General features: G+C 41.7%; 2 protein-coding genes across 4 annotated transcripts in view; one reads left to right on the forward strand and one right to left on the reverse strand.

Moving 5' to 3' along the window:
- Positions 1–20,315, forward strand: part of cenpp (centromere protein P) — a 63,603-nt gene that overhangs the window by 6,630 nt on the left and 36,658 nt on the right. For all 3 annotated transcript variants that reach the window (XM_077574253.1, XM_077574255.1, XM_077574254.1), the window contains exon 6: positions 767–863. In XM_077574253.1, coding sequence (XP_077430379.1) covers positions 767–863 — 97 coding nt within the window. The remainder of the gene's footprint in view (positions 1–766; positions 864–20,315) is intronic.
- ogna (osteoglycin, paralog a) lies at positions 2,671–8,540 on the reverse strand. The gene is made up of 6 exons (XM_077573760.1): positions 8,344–8,540; positions 6,363–6,426; positions 4,394–4,558; positions 3,909–4,111; positions 3,680–3,772; positions 2,671–2,909 (listed from the first exon to the last, which is right to left on the reverse strand). Exons 1-6 carry the CDS (start codon positions 8,512–8,514, stop codon positions 2,739–2,741), a joined length of 867 nt encoding a protein of 288 aa, XP_077429886.1. The 5' UTR covers positions 8,515–8,540; the 3' UTR covers positions 2,671–2,738.

Below are 20,315 nucleotides of genomic sequence, written 5' to 3' on the forward strand. Positions count from 1 at the left end.
GTGTCACTTACGCACAAACATTTGCTATTAAGATAATTTGATCTGATTCCATCTAAAGTTCATACAGTAGAATGACCTTATCAAAGAATTTCATGAAGATTATTGTATAGATATATGTGTCAATAATAAAACCATTCTCACTTGTTTACAACTGCTGTAAAGCATTAAAAGGAACCCCAACTGTAATGACAAGTTTGCTCTATATTATAAATTGGGTTGTTACTAACATAACTATTGAGATTCATTTTTCAAAAATCATTTCCAGTTGAATCCATTTTGTAGAAACTCTATTTGGACGAACGCCGCCATTGTTATTTACGTCGCAACGCATTCAGTGAGTAGTGAGTGATGTGAAACGCCTATAATAATAATAATAAAAAAGTAAGGTAAGCCTCTGTTGCGTTCCTAAAGGGACCATCAAAACTCTTGGATGTGCCTAGTGAATGACGACAGCACGGCGCGGAGGATGGCGACTCTCCCCATCGCATGTTGTTTCTTTAGGAACGCTACAGAGTCCTCGAATCTTCTTGGATAATGTTTTAAGAGGATGATAATCGGCCATTTGGCTCAATTGGCCGACTGTTTTGGCCGATAAGGCCAATAATCGTCCGATTATAATCGACTGATTAATCGCTTGGGCCCTACTATTTATTAATTTTCAGCTGGATATCGACTCCAGCTCTTGTGAACAGGCTAAGCGCTACAGAAAATGGATGAATGGTGGACATTTCATCTGTTGTTGATGTGCAAAAAAATGTCCTTTCAGGGTGGAGGAGAGCAAGGACCTGCTGCTGTTCTTCAGGACACTCAGGACTTTCTCAGACAGGATGGACGAGCGACGTCGCGCCTTCCAGCACTTTCAGGTAAGCGGCGGCACCACTTCGGTCCCTTCATCTGCATCTGCGGCCTTTTGTTCCTTCAGAACTCTCTTGGGACAAATGAGGGAGTCTGACTGGGCAAATTGTTGACTCTTAATGTCTTTGGCCCTCATCTATCGGCGTCCATGTTGTCTTGTCCGCCTTTTAGCGATCACACGGTCAAAGAGTCCAGTAGGATTTTGTTTGGCCGGATTTGAACCCATGGCCTTTGCACTATGAGGCGAATTTCCAAATTCCAACCAATGTTATGTGTGTTTTGCAATTAGCAGATCTGTCCTGCCTCCAGTAAGAACTCAACATTTAATCAGTTTGTCGAAGTAAAACGAAGCCGCTGTTTACTTGAAAGCTTTGCCAAGTTGGCGCACAAACACGACATGAACTCGCATTTTCCGTACTTGCCTGCGTGCTTTTTTTCACTTTTATTTTGCTCCGCTTGCATTTTTTTTTAAAAGCAATGTTGGAAAATGCGATTGTTGTGTAGTGCGCAACTGCTAATGGCACACAGACGCTGGAGTGTTGAGCAAAGGAAAGCACACACACACGCACACACACACAAATAGCGGCACATGTTTTGTTGTTTGTGTTGCAAGTGGACCACAGCCACATTTTCACGGCGCTGACGGTGGTCGGCCTTTTAACGGCTACAAACCGCAAACATTTACAAGCTCTTGTGTGCATTTTTCAACTGTGGATGTTTTTAGTGGTTAAAACACTGACGGCTATTGTTGCGGTGCAGTTCTAAAACAAGATGCAACTTGTGTTTCAACATTGCCTTCATATGCCGTTGAAATGGGTTTGAATTCAAGCAAATGTGGAGGCCTACGGATTGGCTTTGAGAAATTAGCATTTGGGAATGACAGCCATTTTAGGCACACAATCTCCGTTTGCAGCGGCTCAAAAGTATCGGGACACATTTTTGGATGATCATTTTTTGAATTCTGCAGCACTTGGACCATCAAATTCTGGCTTTTCTCCCGGGTTCGGGGAGATCCTCGCTTGCTTTCTTTATGCCTCGATACTCTTGAGCTTATGAAAATGGAGACAATTCAATACAGACTCAATGTTAAGTCTTGATCAGCGTGACCATCCACTCGAAAAAATATACTTGTACGGATGTTTCTTCTTCACCAACAATGCTTCCAAACACATAAGAAAAAAGTTCAACTTTATTCAAATATCTTAAGCCATACGCATACCACTGTACAACCACTATTCTCTATACACATTGGTAATCATTTTTATTAGACATGTTTATTACTGAAGGGGATGTGTTGGGGCTACACTTCATACACGGATTCAATAAATGATGATAAATGCTTCCATACTTAAATCCAAGTTGAGTCGATAAATTCAAGTAAAAAATGACGTCTACAAAACCACTGCCCCCATTGAGAGTTGTAGATATTGATTTATTTTTTCTATTACTGGAACTAAATGGCTTGAGAAATCTTTCCAATAGTGTTTACATCGGTTTTGTTTTTTAATTCATTGTCTTTTATTGAAGGTGCAACATGAGAATGACAATTCAAGAAGATGTTAAACTGTTCTCCGAGGCCTTCGTTTCTAAGTGGCATCAACAGTTCTGCAGTCCACTCAACTTTGACCCGAAGTTAGCAGGAACTCGAAGCCCTTTCCATGTTGTCGCAGTTCTGGCCGCAGTGGTTTGAATATTTGATATTCCCCGTCAGAAGGCTTGAAAACAACTTTGTAATTTGACGTTTCGTGCTTCATTTGTAACGTTGAAGGGCAGTCCCCCCCCCCACCCCCACCCCCCCAAATGCAGAATATTTTGGTGTCCCCCGAAGAACAAAATTCTTGGGTTATTCTATTGAGAAGGACTACAGTAATGGCGGCGGTTGTTCACCGGTACCGTCCGATGGGCAGTACTTTCATGCACGTGAAGCTGTCGGCGTACTTGGACAGGACCACCGGATTGCCGTCCAGGCGGACTTCGCTGAGGCTGGGTCGAAGGTAGTAGGTGTCGTTGGACCTGCAGAAGGTGTCGATGTTGACGTCCGTGATGTTGTTGTTCTGGTGGCGAGAAGGAGAAGGCGTCACCAATCAAACCCGGGGCAGTAACATACCCGCACCACAAGCAAAAGCCGCCGGGCCGAGTATTTGACTTTGACTTATCACATCCCTACATTTCTGCTCAGTTATGGAGTTATGACAGGCGTGTCATCAGACTTGTCCATCATGCGCCAAGCGCACGCCATGATGCCGTCTTACACTTTCTTTTGCACTTGAGCATCCTTCATCATCGTTGCGCATCCTTCATCCTTCATCTTAGAAGAAGACCTGGAAACGGTCAACATGGCCCGAAATGGCTTCCTTAGATCCCAATGTTAGATGTCGTGTGTCTTTTCAAGCACGGCTACTTGAGACTTTTCCGATGGGTCGACTCATGATAGACGTACTGTAGTTCCTGTTGTTGCTAATTGATACTGATTATTCAATAAATGAGAACTGAATAGACGTCATTTGAAAAGGACTCTACTGGAAATCGCAAGTCCGACTTTTCAGGCCTGCCTTCTTGAGACAAATGTCACGTTAAGAATAGATCAACTGCTGAATTTTCAACGTAATACCGAAGAACAAAGCAATTTGCCAAAATGACACTAGAAAAACCAAAATGTCGGACATTCTGTGTCTGACTTTTTTCAAGACTTTTTTGATGCGTCCATAATCAACATTTCTCCGAAACGTCGTGTTGCTAAGCGGCACCGAGCTGAATTTTTCCAAAGTTTATAAAAAAGCCGATTGATTTCCAAATCTTCAACGATATCTACTGTAGTACATACCTGTAGATGTAAGGTCCGAACCTTCTCCGGGATTTGTGGGACTGCCTCCATCTCATTATCAGCCAGATACAAGTTGACCAGACCTGTCAGTTTCTGTCAGGTTATGATAATGACAATTTCATCAATCAGGATATCAGAATATCTTGCCAATATGTCTTCACCGTCTCCGACATGTTAGACTGAACATTGCTGTTAAGGTCAATTTGGTATTTTAGGAAGTGATGTCTACTTTGAAAGCAGTGGCTTTGACACCCTTGGTCTTCAGGAGGTTGTGGTTGGCGTTGAACGACATCAGCTTGGCAGGAAGCGCCGGAAGCTTGACGAGCCTGTTGTCCGCCAGCGACAGCTCCTCCAGCAGCGGCAGCCGAGCGAAGGCCCCGTCCTCAATCTCCGAGATCAGGTTCGCCGTGAGGTCGATCCTCTTCAGCGTTACTGTTGCGTGATGAAGAGGAAACACCGGCACCGCTCTTCATTTATCTTTGACGTCGCATGTTGAAGTTTTGGAATGTCCAATTTGGACTTGCAGTTCCCAAAATCTCTGCTATTGAGCAAACTCTTTTTTTTTTTTCCCCCTTAAAAAAAACCACTTTATTTATTGATTACTTCCTGTGTGGATACTCTTGAATTGATTGGTTTGTGGTTTCGAACAGGTGACAAGCTTAATCAGTTAGTTTTGCCGCGGCCATGCCGCTGGCGTGTTACGCCGCAACTTACCGATGTCGGCAAAGTCCCTGGTGTTGATCTTTTTAATTTTGTTAAAGCGTGCGTACAGGTACGCCGTCTCCTTGGGCAGGGTGGGAACGGCGGTCATGTCCGGGCTGACTTCCTCGCAGTACACCGAGCGGGTGAGGCAGACGCACAGCAGACAAGTGGGCAGGTCTGCAACACAAGAAAATACTTCATCCATTCATGGGTTCTTTTTGAAAAATGTCACCAGATGCGGCCATATCCATATCCAAAACGAAATTGGTGTCAGGGAAGCATTTTGAGTAAGAGTTGTGTTTGTTGAAAGCAATAGTCTGGCGAGTGTTTTACACATCACGCCAGATGCTGATGTCATCTAATTATAAGATTGTGGGAAAACGTCGTATTTGTTGGTATCTGCGGGAAAGTCACGGATCAATAAATGCTCAACTCTGGTCTACTGTTACGTGGCTGAGTTTGACGTGGTCTTTCCACAATGGCCGTTGAAACCAGCGTTTTCTGCCATTTTACTGGCTTGCTGTCCTGTGTGTAAGGTCTTTGATGACACTTTTTTTTTTTTTGGGAGTATGCACCGATACCACTAATGCTTTTTATACATGGAATTTCAATGAACACAATCAGAGATAATTGTGCAAAGACGCTTCCATTGTGACGCACATGACGACTCAGCAATGAGTATCGGTGGCTAGTATCAGCAGCTGTCATGATTATAAAAGCTGGTCAAAGTGAAATGGGGACCAAACAATAACAAGTCAATTACAAGAAAAGAAAATGGAACTTGAAACCATGCTGTAGTAAAAAGTTAAAAACGATGCATAATTCTAATAAACTACATTTTGGTTCATGAATCTGGAAAACACCTGGCTACAATTGTTAAAAAGATTGCAAAAACTCAGCCTATAATCTTAAAAGAGGAAGAATCAGATCATATTTATACAAATCATAAACATTGAAGGACTTTTACAAACATTTATACATTATAAGTGAAAGGTGAGTACCCAGCATCATTTCTTAAGTCAACAAAAAGAACATACGAGTAAAGCATTGATGATGAGATCGAAACTGCAATTAAGACGAAAGAAGGCCCCAGCGATGGATGGATGGATGGATGGATGGATGGATGGATGGATGGATGGATGGATGGATGGATGGATGGATGGATGGCTGTCTTATCCAATTTTACGCAATATTTTGGCCCAAAATTAAATCTCTATTCTTGGAGGTAGTAAATGTATTTGTTAAAGTAGCACTAAGGAACTTTTCAACCTTAATAAAATATTTTCATAATTTTTCTGATGAAAACTTAAAACGAGTTGAATGGTACCCTTGCCATGGCCTCATTTTTTTTTTACTAGCACTGTGAGGAGGATGGTAGGAACACATTTGCCCATTTGTTGCAAAGACGGAAGTCCACTTGAATGTCGACACACAATTACTGCTTTCCTGGCAGAAGCTGCAAAACAACTGAAAAGTTTTGCCCGAGGAGAAAAAAAAGAAAAACAAAAAAGGGAAGCTACCCGGATAAATGGACTTTCAAGGATCAACATTGGCCCGGAAATCACTCGCTGGCGTGAGTTAAGAAGAAGAAAAAAAGACGCAATGCGCTTGTCCCTATGGGAAATGTGGTCTTCCTTCAGGCATAACAATACCGTTTTTGTCCATATGGTGCCACCATAATCAACATAAATGGAAAGTTCCTTAGTGTTGCTTTAAAGAAAAAAAGTTGCCAGAAGCCATGTATTTTTGTGCCATTTGAGTGATTTCAAACCGTGCCATGGATGCAATAAACCTTCTGATTTTCAAATGATTAGTTCAATCAACAGTGACAAGAAAATCGGAACAAAAGTAGTGAAATAAGGCCGGTTCAATGCCGATACTGATTCCTGGATATTATCTCAATGGGGTCAACTGCAACGACCATTTGAATGTGCACCCCGTGAATGAATTCTTTGCAAATGAAGTTCGTTTTTTGTCTTACCTGATGCGTCTCCCCCCGCCGGGATGGGCCCGTCGTCTGGTTCGTCGGCCGAAGGCAGCGCTCTCTGCGGAATCAGTCGAACCCAATGTCAAAGACAAGTTTGTGTATACGTTGATTTGAAGTTAAGTCAAGTTCACGCCATATTTGTAATCCAGTTTGATCCTGTTTTTTTTTTCTCTCTCATCGTCACTAATCAGTCAGTCAATTTTATTACATTCAGCCAGTTTTGCTGAATAAAAGCCGTTCTATTCTTAATTTGTCATGAAACAGTAAATGCTGTTGAGCGTCTGTGTCGGGCAGAATGATGTCCTTGTGTCGTTTGTCCGCTACACAGAACTTTGACTCCGGTCAATCGGAAAAGCATTTTTCTCGAGACAATTGCTGACGTGGCCGCACGCCGACATTGACACCAGCAGCAATGGTGGATTCTTGCGTCGCAGAAGCTGACGATCAGGATTTTGCTTTGACAGCAACAAGTGGAGATGGTGAACAATATAAAACACGGTTCTTAAATGCATGCATTTATTCCGCTCATTTGAATTGATTGCAACTGGACTACTGTTTGTCTGAGAGGACGTTGAGCCTCTTCTGTGATTTTCGAAGGCTTCATCTGTCATGCAACAAGGCTTGACCTTGACCTGGCTGGTGCAGTCCTAACCAAGCCTTGTACGTCGTTTCCAACTGGATTTCCGCTTTCTTGCCATGTAATCCTTAGACCTGCTCTTTGACGGAAGTGTAAAGTTCCAACACATTTCAAGCTTTTATGACTAAAGAACATCATCACATATAACAAAAGCTATCCGTAAAAAGCAATGTATCGCTGGACAATAAATGGAGCATCGAGGCTGGGGTTCACATTGCAAGTCTTCAGTATTCCGCTCGGCAACCGTGACCAAATTGATTGAGTGTTTAACAACAGATGGGAAAACTTGGGATTTTTCAGACTGTTCCGAGAAACAAGCGGTCCCGAGAGCGCTAAGTGCAAATCACATTGAAAAATGGACTTGCTCGATTCATGCAGCGTTTTCACCGCAAAGCCGTCAAAGGTTTGGTTTGGTTGGCTGGCGAGCTTGTGAAACGCCTTCTTGTGGTTGTGTGAGGGTTTCTGTGGTGGATGTCAAGTCTTTCCAGTGTGGAGGATCGGTCTGCCGTCAGGAAATGTTGGCCTCCACAATAGTGTGCAAAGAGCAGACTTCCGCAAATGTAGAGTTGGCCACTAAATCACGTGTAGGTGAATTTGTATGCGTCTCCAGGGGGGAAAAAATGTTTAAGGTTCGTGTTAGAAATGAACTTTTAGAGTTTATAACGGTCACAGCCTTTGTGCAGCCTTGGGGGGGGGGGGAGTTTTTGGGGAGAATCTAATGATGAAATCGGAATTCATTAACATTCGATTCAAATTGTATGGTTGAAAGCAGTCATTGCCCAACTTTTTAAGACACAAACACCCTTCAGCAAGGTTGGCACACCCCCTTTCTTACACATGGAACAAAATAAGCCGGTTTATAAGCAGTAACGTTTTTTTTTTTCTTGTTTTCTTTTACACAAATTCTATACCCACGGGAGAATCTAATCTAATGATTAAACTGTTATGTAGCATCATTAGAAGTGTTTTTTCCCCTACTTTGTAAGCCACGACCCCTTTAACATCGCACATTTATATTATATATTATATATATATATTTATTGAAAGTTACAACTACAATTTTACTGACTAACATTGAACTCAATTATTTAGTATCCTTTTTAAACGGTCTTTCCTTAACTTTTTTTTTTAATCACGTGTCCCTGATTATGAAACTAGCCTTTTTCAAAATCAAATATTTATAAAGTTAATGTTGATATTTTATTTGTGTCTTTTAAAGCAAACTTTAAAAGTCATGATTCTGCATCCAGTCTTAATCTTGCACCCTCTGTGGTATTTTCCTTGCAAGTAGCACATTTGTAAGTAAAAGACATAAGAAAGTGTAAAGTCAGTTCTTACTCTGGCCCGCGTGGATCTGAAGTAGCTGCCGTAGAAGCTGCCGAGCTGCCTTCCCGGTGTGGCCCCCGCCGCCGGCCCAGCGTCCCCGTGGGAGCCGGCGGCCGTGCCGGCGGCCAGCCACGGCGCCAGCAGCATGCACGTCAGTACGAGCGCCCTCATGCTGCTCGCCATACCTTTTGAATTTGGGACAGCAGATGCGCTGCGCTTCAAGCCCCCTCGCCGGGCTCTTTCAAATCACGCTATTTAAAGGCTCAAGCCGCGCGCCCAAAAGCAGACTTTGGCTTTTTAACCCTTTCCCAACCGCTCTCACTCCTACAAGACCCACAGGAAAATCTTGTTTCTTTGTTTATTGAACATGTAACAAAAAATATTGTAACGGAAAGTAAAAAAATAAAAAGTTTAAAAGAAGAGAAACCTTAGAAAAGGTCATCATTTAGTGGAGGACATGAGATTTTTCTGAAAAGTAACTTTGATGCTATTTATTTATTTTTTTGCTTTTGGAACACCTTGAACTACAACAATACAGAAAACAAAACAAGGGCTTGTAGTGGCAAAACAATCATTTAATTAATTAACTAATTTGCTATTTAAAATATTGCCATTGTCCCAGTAACGTATTTATGCATTTTTTATGTGTTTTTTATGCTAGAGCACACAGAAGGCTTTGATGCAGCCTCTGAACTGAAGAAAATGGTTGAAGCAATGGTCGTTATTACAAAAACGGCCAGCAGGTGGCAGCAGAGTATAAGAGATCAACCAGGGCCATGTCGCAAAAAGCTCCCTTTCCCCACTGTTTTAAACAGATTTGTGAATAATGATTAAACTTCGCTATATTTTAATGCTAATTGCTGCAAAACAGATAGAAATATACTTTTTTTCCTGATGAAAGAAGAGACTCTCATCTTTCTTTTGGGTAGGTTCCATGTTTTAATTACAATAGAACACAATATTCTGTGGACCTTGCAAAATTGCAAACGAAGGGGGTTGCTTCAGTGAAAATGGCTGGCAGTGAATGAGTTAATTAAATCATTTTGTAAAGTTTTTTGCAGATAAGATTGAGGCTCGAGTTGAATGTCAGTAGCTTTTTTAAATGCCGTTTGCCGTTCACTCATTAACATAAATTGTTGATTCCAATAATATACATTCTTGGTTTAGCGGCGAGGTTGCTTGCATTTCTCTCCATCATAATCGGTGATGACGTGACAAACCGAGATTACAATCTTAAAATCTGCAACTCAAAAGATCCAAAGGGATGCGACGTCACCATCTACTGGTGGCTTCTTGTCACTCCAGTCATGTCGGAACATGAAATTAACAGACGAGCTGAGCGAGATGTCTTCTGCATCTACAAGTTGAAAAACGTACTTGACGATTTTATTTGTTGGTGGCGTGGATTTTAGCGAAAAGATTTGTTTTTATTTTAGGTCCATACAGCGCAGTCTTAGAGTTTAGTCAAAATCCTAACTCCTTCAAGAGCAAGATCTACTTGATTTACATTGACATGAAAAGATTTTGTTTATGTAACAAACTAGGACGGCATTCGTCAGCATAAGAAGGTTTCTTGAGTCAGAAGTTGACAACAGTGACTTGTCCCAATGGTTCCACATCATAGCGCGAGGTCTTAATAGTGGCCGGCATATGACATAACATGTCAGCCGGTGTGAAAGTGTGAAAGTGTCAGTCGGTCGTCCTCGAGAGTTGGCAGGTGGCGCGGGGTTAATGCATCACGCCCGCCCTCCGGTCTGCTCTCGGCCAGTCCCGGCCAGGTGGTCCGCTGTGCTTGCGTCATTAAATTGGCAAGTCTTCGGGGACTAACGGTCCAGATACACCACACCTGCCACTGGAAAGGTCCGCTAATCGTCGTGTTGACCATGTGGATTCTTTCAACTACTTCTTTTGCATGCTAGACCTAATCAAGCGCTTGGCAGATGTGCTTAGAATTTGCTTCTGTTCACTATATTTTGTGACTGTTCAATCAAAAGATTGACAGAGCATAGGCGGCTGTTTCCGTCCTCATTCAACCCAAACAACCTCTTAAGGATTACAGTTGGTTCGAACTCGTAGTGGTATGCTAAATGTTATGAAATAGTGGGGTGCCCCAAAAAAAAAAAAAATTCTCATTTAGTATGATTCAGAATTGATTTTAATTGTCCCAAAATCAATTTCATTTAAATTATCTGATACTGTCTCGCCCTCGTTTGTGTGTGCCTTTATTGGGAGCACTGTTCATGTTATACACAATTTGGCCACTTAGGGGCAGTGTGGTTCCGTGTGTTCTGATACACCGTTAAGTTGTAGCCATATTAGAGAGTAGAAGGAAAAAGTCACGATCAAGTTACGCCAATCAAAGCTTTTTCGCAGCGTAGGAAGAGCAAATGCCGGTGAGTAATGTTAACATGCTTCTCTAACCCTTATGTATGAATAGCCGTTCTTTTGAGTGATAAAAGTGCCGCGAGTAGCGTGCTAATTAGCATTAGCAAGTCAGACTGGAGTACAGTAGATCATGGCGATTCTTTGCGCTTCTATAAATTGAAGTAGAAATCATTGCCAAATCATTTTGAATCGAAAATCGTTCTGAATCGAAAATCGCTCTGAATCGAAAATCGATCTGCATCAATTCGCACACCCAAAAATCGTGAGACAATCAAAGATTCCCACCCTTACTATGAATTGTTTGCTAAGTGACAAATTTCTGAATCCACTTTACAGGCTGAATTTACACTAAGTTGATATTGCTAAGCTCTAATGGAAGGTAAAAGTTCCATACAAAAGTTATTTATAAAAAAATATGTAGTATCTTTTAAAAAAGACATTACAGACTCTGACTTTGCTAATGTGTTTTTCCGCACACTTTGACTTGGACTTGCCTTTTCTTTTTTCTTTTTTAAACGTATCCAAAAGATACGTACAAACAAAACAACACAGCACTTTAAATGCGGATGTTGTGTCTTTACCGCGCTGATAACCGGGAGGGGAAAAAAAATCCTCTCTTCCTCCAGTCATAAAAGTTTAAAGGCGCTCATAATTGCTAACACACCTGTAACAGGGAAGGCTCGTGTTGCGTGGATGTTTAAATCCTCTTCTTCGGTGTCACATGCTTTCTATTGAAGCTTTTTGCTGTTGAACTCATCTTTGCTGCCGCGCTCGTCCTCGCTCATTTTTTCCCTCTCGCTGCAACTTGTCAAGAAGAAGAAGAAGAAGAAGCATCGATTGGACGCACACAAAAAAATATGCGGGGAAGCCCGACAAGTCTTTTTGCGTTGCCAAAATCTGAATCCAGTCCAAACGCGGCCGCAAGTCAACAGCTGCGAAATACACTCGGCGCACACTCATCGCGTTAAGAACTCCAATTTTCTTGCAGCGGAAAGTTTTCCCATACTTTGTTGCCAGATTTACTCTCCTTTTTATATTACTTACTTGTGGCATTGTGTATGTGAATCAGGGGTGGGCAAAGTTGTTGTGCTCGAGTGCCTTATTTGATTTTTAGAATGGACCAATGGGCCGTTGTGTAAACTATACAAATTAACTATTTAATTTATTCAGTTATTTTTCATTGTAATGAATTTACCACTCTTAAAATGACTTTTTAAAATTGCTTAGTTTACTAATACCTGTCCGAGGTGGCAAATTCAGGTTCACAGTCTGGTTTTCACCATGGGTGCTAGCGAGGGAGCTAGCTCGCTAGCACCTGCGGCTAAAGTCAAACTGTGACAGGGTTTTTACTTTCTGAACCTTGATTTGCCATCTCTGCCCGTAATTTCAGATGTCCATTACCATTTCAGTACCTCAAACATTGACAATGTGTGGGGGAAATAAGAGCATTAGTGAAGGCAGCAAATTTCCATGAGATGGTTTATTTAGCCTTCAGGTGTCTCCAAAGAAGAAGAAGAAGAATGCTTGAAGAATTTGCCATAATTGTGGCTACGGTAAATCAGTGGAGTGAACATGACATTACTCAAAGGCTTCAGTCAGCGCTCGGTTCCAAATGTAAGTTAGCATCGTGCTATCAGCTGCTAACTGTCCTAATATGGGAGGGACGTGAACACGGTTGCTCTCCATCCGTCTTTTTCATGACATGACATGGAAATAAATCATCAAAGGGAAAAGTTTTGCTGCTTGTCGACTGAGTAAATCAAGCGACTCTGTTCTGTATTACTGTAAATATTTTGGAAGCGAACCCACGTGGGAAAGAACAATTTGGTCTTCCTATACGCGCCGATGATGGCTTTTCCTTCTGCCGGGACTCTCTTCAAATAGTGGCATTCCGTCTTGGAATTCAGTCCCGGAGGAATTCAGGGAAAAAGCACCAGATTGCTGAAACAGCTGCTTTGCATGCACGGCCAGCAAAACAACGCATGAAGGTGTCGAAAGATTGCTGCGTTGCCCCCACATGTCGTCGTGACGCTTTTGTGGGATCAAATTCATGCGTTGCGGATGTCATGTATTGGTTTAACCTTGTTGTTTTTGAGTTGCCTGTCGTGAATGATTGGATGAAGCATTTGCCGATTGTGTTTCGAAAGACTGCCGTCCACGCATGCTTCCTGCTGTCAGCTCGATTCCGAGCAGATGTGGCCAAGTGAGGACTGCGCGAAATCAACTAGCGAGCGCAATGACAAGAGGGGCGCAAAAAATAAAGAATAACAAGGAAGAATAATTTGAGGATATCACCTGGGCGTCGATCACTTTAATCATGGCAGCCAAATTCGTGATCGCGATTCACATCTGATTAATTAATTGGACAGTCCTACCTGAATCCTTTTTTTTTTCTAAAGCAAAACACATGTTTTGTGCTAGTCAACGCACGCTACTCCGGTTATTATTGCATTTGTGGAATAGGTATGAAAAGAGATCATTAATTCAACTTGGAGGTGGCGTTACGTTTGGTGAAATCATTACATTATGCAGACTTGTAATGACGATAAAAGTGCCAGCAGAGTGCGTTGTCCGCTCCCGCAGCACTTCATTGAACTGCCCCTAACGATTACAACTCCATTATTAAATGTTTTTCCAATCCATTATCCTATCAATTATTTTGAGTCGTTGAGCAGTGGAATGTGTTTGGGGTGAAAATCAAAGTCGTGCACGGTTACATCCGGGTGGATCCCCAGTCAACATCCTTTACACTACACGGCAATTCACGACCGCGACATGTAAACGGGCGGGTGGCTTCCGCCAAGAAGGGCATCCGGTGTAAATGAAAACAAAAAAACTCAACAGCAGCTAATAAAGATACACACAATTGAAATATACCGTGACCGTACCTTTAGTTCTCATATAGCACCAAATTGAAAGCAGGTGTACTTGGAATGGAATGCAATGGACGACATTTGGATGCGAAATTTGTCACAGTTTGTGGGTGGAGCAACGTGGGATGATTCACCACAAAATGGCGAACCGTAACGACAAAACTTCACTATACATGGCTAATAAATCTCCCGTGTCTTTGTACATGTGGAACGAGGGGGCGACGACGACGAGCTGAGCCATCGCTGAGTGGAAAAACGGCTTGCGAAGGAGCGGCTTGGCTTAAGATGGCCTCCAATGCAGTTGTAACTCGGGGCATCCAAAACGTCAAACAAGCGCAATCCAAACCAGATGGCAGCACAAGCCACGCCAACTGGAACATTTCGCTCTTCGCTTGATAGCTTTAATTACTGCCCATTATGCAGAAATGTAATATTACAAATATATCTATAAATTTCAGGGAGAAAAATGTGCGGCAAATAATCAAATCAGGCCGTGTTAATACTACATCAACAACACGGATCGCATTAAGTAGTTCAGCTGCTCCATAAAAGTTTGAGGTTTTGCATTTACAGACGAAACAATTTGGCGTGAAAGACCAGAAGTGACAAAAGTACTCACTCAGCACTTAACTCACTTGCTCCCAAAAACGTATAACTACGTTCTATTCCAAATGTTTTTAAGTGTCCCAAAGACGTATTTATACGTTCATGTTTTTTTTTTTTTATGCTAGAGAATGCAGAAAGCTTTGATGCAGCCTCCCAAAATTCACGCCTTCCGGGGTTTTTATTGTCTGATTGCACATTGCTTACAGTTAACGTTACATATCAACTGTTCCGCATTCCTTTTCAATGGCACTGATATGGAACTTTTTCGGTGCCACTTTCCACGCCCACTTCCAAACATGCAACTGATCATGATTGCCAGCTGTCTGATAGTTTGAATCCCACCTCCGACTGTGCATTGCAAATATATCCGTGGTGGAGAAACCAGGGTTGGACCGCTTTTTAATACATTTGATGGTTCGATACCAACTGACTATTAGATCAGGAAATGGATTATAATTTCTCTGAAATGATTAAATCCCACTTTAGACAGATTGTAGTTCAAGTTTTCTTTTTATCCATTTGTCATTTAACTACAAGTAAAAATTGTCATTTGAATCATTTTCACATCATTTATCTTTCAATTTACTTCATAAGCACATGCATTCAAATCTTAGCATTCAGCTTTTCAGCATCCCCCGCATTTTCTGCAGAAATTGCACATTGTCTATTTGCTATTCTTTTAGTATATTCTTATTTTACTTCATTTATTTTCTGGTTGTTGAGTTTACAAGGAATTTTTAGCGGTACCCACACACATTCCCACGGCATGAAATAGGATATCTGAGGTCTCGGTAAGTCCCAAGGCTTGTGAGAATAAAAATAGAACATCAAAATAAACAGAGTGAAAATGCGAGAGGCTTGAATTGCACCTGATATTTACAAGATTTACAAGACTAGAGTGTTTAAAAAAAAAAACATGCAGGGGAAGAATGAGCACGGGGGTGTGATGGTAGTTTTGAGTCGTTGACTTTTGAAATCCAAGTTTTGAAATCATTGAATAAGACAGACAGAATCGCAGACGCCGTTCAATGAGTGCAAAAAAAAAAAAAAAAGATGGTTTCTTCCAGACGGCGACGACGGCCATGTTCTCCTCATCACAATTAGTGCTGGGAGAAATATTTGCGAGCGCGGTGTCTTCTTCAAACAAACTTAATGGCATTAACATGGCAACTTCCAAGAAGTCCACACGTGAGGAACACATTGACGCTAACCACAAACAGCAAAAGCGAGCAACTGTCTGGAGAGTGAACGAGGCCTGCCTCACCGCACAGGACACGCCTGATTTAACACAACCAGAAGAAGACATAACAACATATTTATACGCTATCAAATTCGCCGCACGCGTGCGTCTCGAAACCACATTTGCTTGAATTGAAATAAGCCGATGAGAGGATTTCACGTGCAGCTCTTTGTGATATTTGACATCTCGTTTCAACGACAAAATACGTTTAACGCAGACGTACGGATGGACATCTTCATCACAGAGGCTGTATTTGATTTATATTTAAAAAAAGATTTTGGTCACATAATTGGATAAAAAAACGTAACTGTTTCTTGCTTTAGTAGTAACAATGCCGTTCATCCCAAATACAGGACAAATATTGTTACACTTCGTTTTTGTATATTATTTTGTAAAATGGTGACGTGAGTGGTAGCATTAAGGGTGGATTACGTCACTTACAGTAAGTCCTCCTCACTGATGTACAGTTTCGTTTCGTTGCATTATACGCTGCTTTTTCTTTACATTTGCATATATAGCATGCATAGTGTAATATAGTATGTATGTATTCATGTGTGCAGTTCGTTGTCCAGTGCTTATATATACTGTCCAATTAAACGCATTAGTAATTGTCAAACTGCCGGCCGCGCTATCCGACATATAGCGTAGCTACATGCTAGCCGTTTACATCGATAGCGCCGCGGTTGACAAACAACACAGCTAGGTCTGTAGCTACGCTAAAAGAAGTGAGGAGCGTCAGCGAGCGCACACTGTGGGTCAGGTCGGAATGGTTGCCCTCGCCATCGCCACATCTGCTCTCAATGTAGCTGACAGCGGGGAAGCATTTGTAAATTGCCAACCATTTTACAACCTAATGTACTTCCTGGTATGATTCGCAAAAGGCAAAAAGAAAACAACTTATTAATTGTCTACTCGGGTGCTCAAAAAAGGATGAGTACAACTATAAACAAGCACCAAATTGACAATTTACTGATTTCAGCGCAATTTAATGTCGCAGTTTGGCTACCTGGGACATTATTATTTTATTATATATTTCTTTTTTCCCCCATAATATTTTTAAGAAAATGGAATTTTAATTACCACATGTTTTGTCTGTATTTTACTGTTTTCGTAAAGTATTTTCTTACGTTAAGGACATTTTAGAATCTTTTAAATTTATATTTACAATTATTGAAGTAGATGAAAATATTTTCATCTCATCCTTGCTGATGTCAATGTTTGTGCAACACTTAACCGATTATAACGTGTTACTTTCATGAATAAACTAAATCATTTGACCAGTTACTGCCTCCGCAAAATTGACTTTGGAATTTAATATTTGTGGAGTTTTTATCATGTCCTTGACATTTAAGAAGAATTGATGTGGCGTAATTAATCAATATTGGATTGAAGTGAACTGAATCGAATGGGAAAAATCCCAATCGAATTGAACTGAACTGTGAATCGAAATTGAGTCGATGGAAGAAATTAGAATCGACACTCAGCCCTAGATGGTCAAATGTGAATATACATGAAGGAGTAGTTGGTCTTAGAGTGGAGTTGAGTCCCTCCTCAGTAAGCCGCAGCAATATGAGTTGTTCCTCGGATCAACAATATATGATGGTTCTTTTTTTGAAGAATTGCTCACTCCTGTCTTAAGTTGAGTTTTCTGCCAACTAGCGCTTGTCTCAGAAATGTTTGCTTGCAAGTCAAAGCAACAACAAAAAATCACCTCGCTGGTGTTCCAAAAACTCAATTGGGTCACTCTTGTCTGATTATGAAACGTCTGGTTTAAATGAGATCACTTAGTCCGTTATGATGAGTTTCATTCGACGCGTTATCTGGAAGTCGGTCAGCCTCGCCTTTGAGCGGTCCAGTTGGACGCGTTGGTGTTGTCCATGATCTTGCGTTTCTACTTTTCGGCGGCTTGTGAAGTGATGGATGGGGATGACATTTTTGGGCAAAAGTAAAGGTAGCCCTCGGCCCTCTAATGACTCCGGCATTACGCCTCGCTTCAAACACGCTGGCAATGCGGACTCCCCAAAAGCTTCTTCCAGACTTCTGCTGTCATCAAAGGTCATCGCAGGTTAAAATAACACAGGACGCCTTTATTCCTCCACTAAGTCAGATTTTTGTTTGTTAACCCCCCCCAAGTATCCCAAAAAGTCACAATCCCGGATGGCTTTTAAAGAGCTTCTAAGGAGCGCCGTACTGGTAGTCCATTTTTTTCATGGATCTTTTCAGAGGAGCCACAAATCTGTGATGGAATTTTTTCTCTTTTTTTGGGAAAGGGATTATTTGAGTGCAGGCTTTCCAGCGAGCTTAAGGAATTCCAACTAAGTCTGCTCTTAATCAAGCGAGTATTATGCTCTGACAGACGATGCCTTCATGGCTACTTCATGATTCCTTAGACTCTTTCACGCTGCCTGGGAAAGACTTCTTTCCTTCGTGTCGCTTTTGTTGACCCGCTATTTTCCAGATTGTAAGCTAGTGTCAGGAAGTCTACAGACTCCGGCTCAAATGTTAGCCTTTTGTTTTTGAAAATTCATGTGGCTGTTTAGCGGTCCAACTCAATCAGAAACAAATCTTTGAGAAATGAAATAAAAATAAACAGCTGCGATAAGCCTTATCTTAAGTGGAAAAACAAAACAAAAACATCAATCTCAAACGCTTGTGAGAAAATGTGTTTGGGTCCTTTCAGTGTTTCCCCCAGTGCTTTATATGCCTGGTGGCCCGCCCAGCTTTTACGTATGTGGTTGCGCAATTTCAAACGCTTTGTTGTCATTTTGTGACAACTGAATCTGATGTCGTCTTCTACGGTTTGCATCTTTTTCTTTGTTTGTTTGCTGTTGCACATTATTAGCTTGGTGACGACCGCTCGTCTCAGAGATACGAAATACTGATCATTACAAACTGAAGCAGTAAAACTCATTTGAAAAGCAGAGAAACCTATGTACAGTAATCGACGGAGATGACAAAACGCCCATTTTGAGCCCCCCCCTCCCCCTTCAGACCAATGTCAGCTAAGGTCCGAAAACCACATCAGTCGTTTGTTTGATTGCGACTCATCTTTCTTGTTGAGCTCTTAGGACTTTGTTTACCTCTCTCAAGGCGTTTAGTTGCGAACATGTCCTTCTCTTTAACATGCATGCGTGTTTGTGTGTATGCTCATGCACGTGTATTCATTTGCGTGTGTGTGTGTGTGTGAGAGACGTGGCAGGAGGCAGGTCTGGCCAAGTGGTCGATCTCTTCCATATGTTTCCTGCAGCTCGCCTGTTACCTCCCCAAAAGCCCACACTTCGCAAGCCTTCATCTCACTTATGGCTGTGAAATGGCTCACAACCAGAAAAATCAGGCGCCTTTCTACCCCGAGCGATTCCAGGTCAGCTCGCTTCCGAATCGGGGGGCAATTTCAAGTCCGGGGCAATTTCCGGTCAGGAATGATTGGCTGCTCCCGACAGGTCGTGCGTGTTTGGCCCTCGGATGAATTTGTGGTACGAGTTTCTGTTGGATGTACCAACTTTGTAGCAGTTTTTGCTCACTTTTGGGGACATTATTTGGTGGTTAGCATTAGCATCCCATTAGCATTCACCCACCCCTTGATTTGGTTTGACAGCCATCAACAGAAAAGTCGGCTTGGAACATGACAGTGGCAAATATGGAGTTTAAGATTGGCTTCCAAAACCGTCAGAAACAAAATCCTCGCCTTGATTAGTTTCGGCGCGTGATCCGTTTGAAACATGCCTGCTGGACGTGAGTGGAACTGCAACAACCTGAAAAGTCGCATTTGAACGTTACATCACTTTTGTGTCTGTAATGGAGGAGATTCACCGGGAATTGAACGCAAAAGTGTTTAAAATCCTCAGAAACATCTTCGCCTTGATTTATCTGTAACGGTTCGAAACGCACGCTATTGATGCCTAAAGTGGAACGGCAACAACCTGAAACGTCGGGTCTGAACACTGCAGCTACCAATCGTTATTGTGTGGCTGTTATGTTGCTGGTGATTTACTCGTACAGTAAACGGTACACGCTCAGGTCTGATGAAAGCCTCATAAGTGCTGTTTGATATGAAAGTTGAATCTTTGCCAATGTTTTCCCTTTCACACTGCAAAATATCAGCATCCTACAACTGGAGAATTTCTTGTACTGCTTAATTTCATTTCCAATGTTTTCCCTTTCACACTGCAAAATATCAGCATCCTACAACTGGAGAATTTCTTGTACTGCTTAATTTCATTTACTAGCAAAAACCTGAATGAAAACTGCTCCCTGTATGTATAATCGTTGGTAATGTGATGAGCAAAGAATGATCTTGTCTGTTGCTATCCCAAAGACTTACGTAGTCAACAATCAGCAGTTCTTCTCTCGTCCTACATAATGAAAAAGATCAAATAATATGTTGATTATGAAAAGTCTTAATAATCTTAACAGCCAAGTGTACAATACTTATGAACCCCGCAGGCCAGAAGTTTTAGTGTGCACTGACATCTGCTGGTTGATTGAGGAACAAGGAAAGTCTTCATTTCCAGCTTTTTTGTTTCTCTTTTTTTTTCTTTTCTTTTTTTCAATTGAGCCATGTCATCTAATAGATAATCAGATGTAGAAGGACATTAGCCGGCCTTAGGTCATCCTAAGCTCTGATTTACTAGCTGACATTTAGCTCTACTTGTAATGGATGGATGGATGATATTTCAAAGGCAATGACGGCAACGTGCATCGAGCTAAACGTCGGCAAAACGAAAATGATGTCAGTACAGTCTTCACTAGTTGCCTCCGACCAGCAGAGGGGGCTATTACTTCAGGATTCAGCATTACTTCCAATTCTAATGACATTCAGCACCAGTTTGCTGCCTTGATCAGGCAAGTAATGGCAAGAGGGGTTAAGATTATGCAAAGTA

Source organism: Vanacampus margaritifer, chromosome 8, assembly GCF_051991255.1.
Source record: "Vanacampus margaritifer isolate UIUO_Vmar chromosome 8, RoL_Vmar_1.0, whole genome shotgun sequence".
NCBI classification, from domain to species: Eukaryota; Metazoa; Chordata; class Actinopteri; order Syngnathiformes; family Syngnathidae; genus Vanacampus; species Vanacampus margaritifer.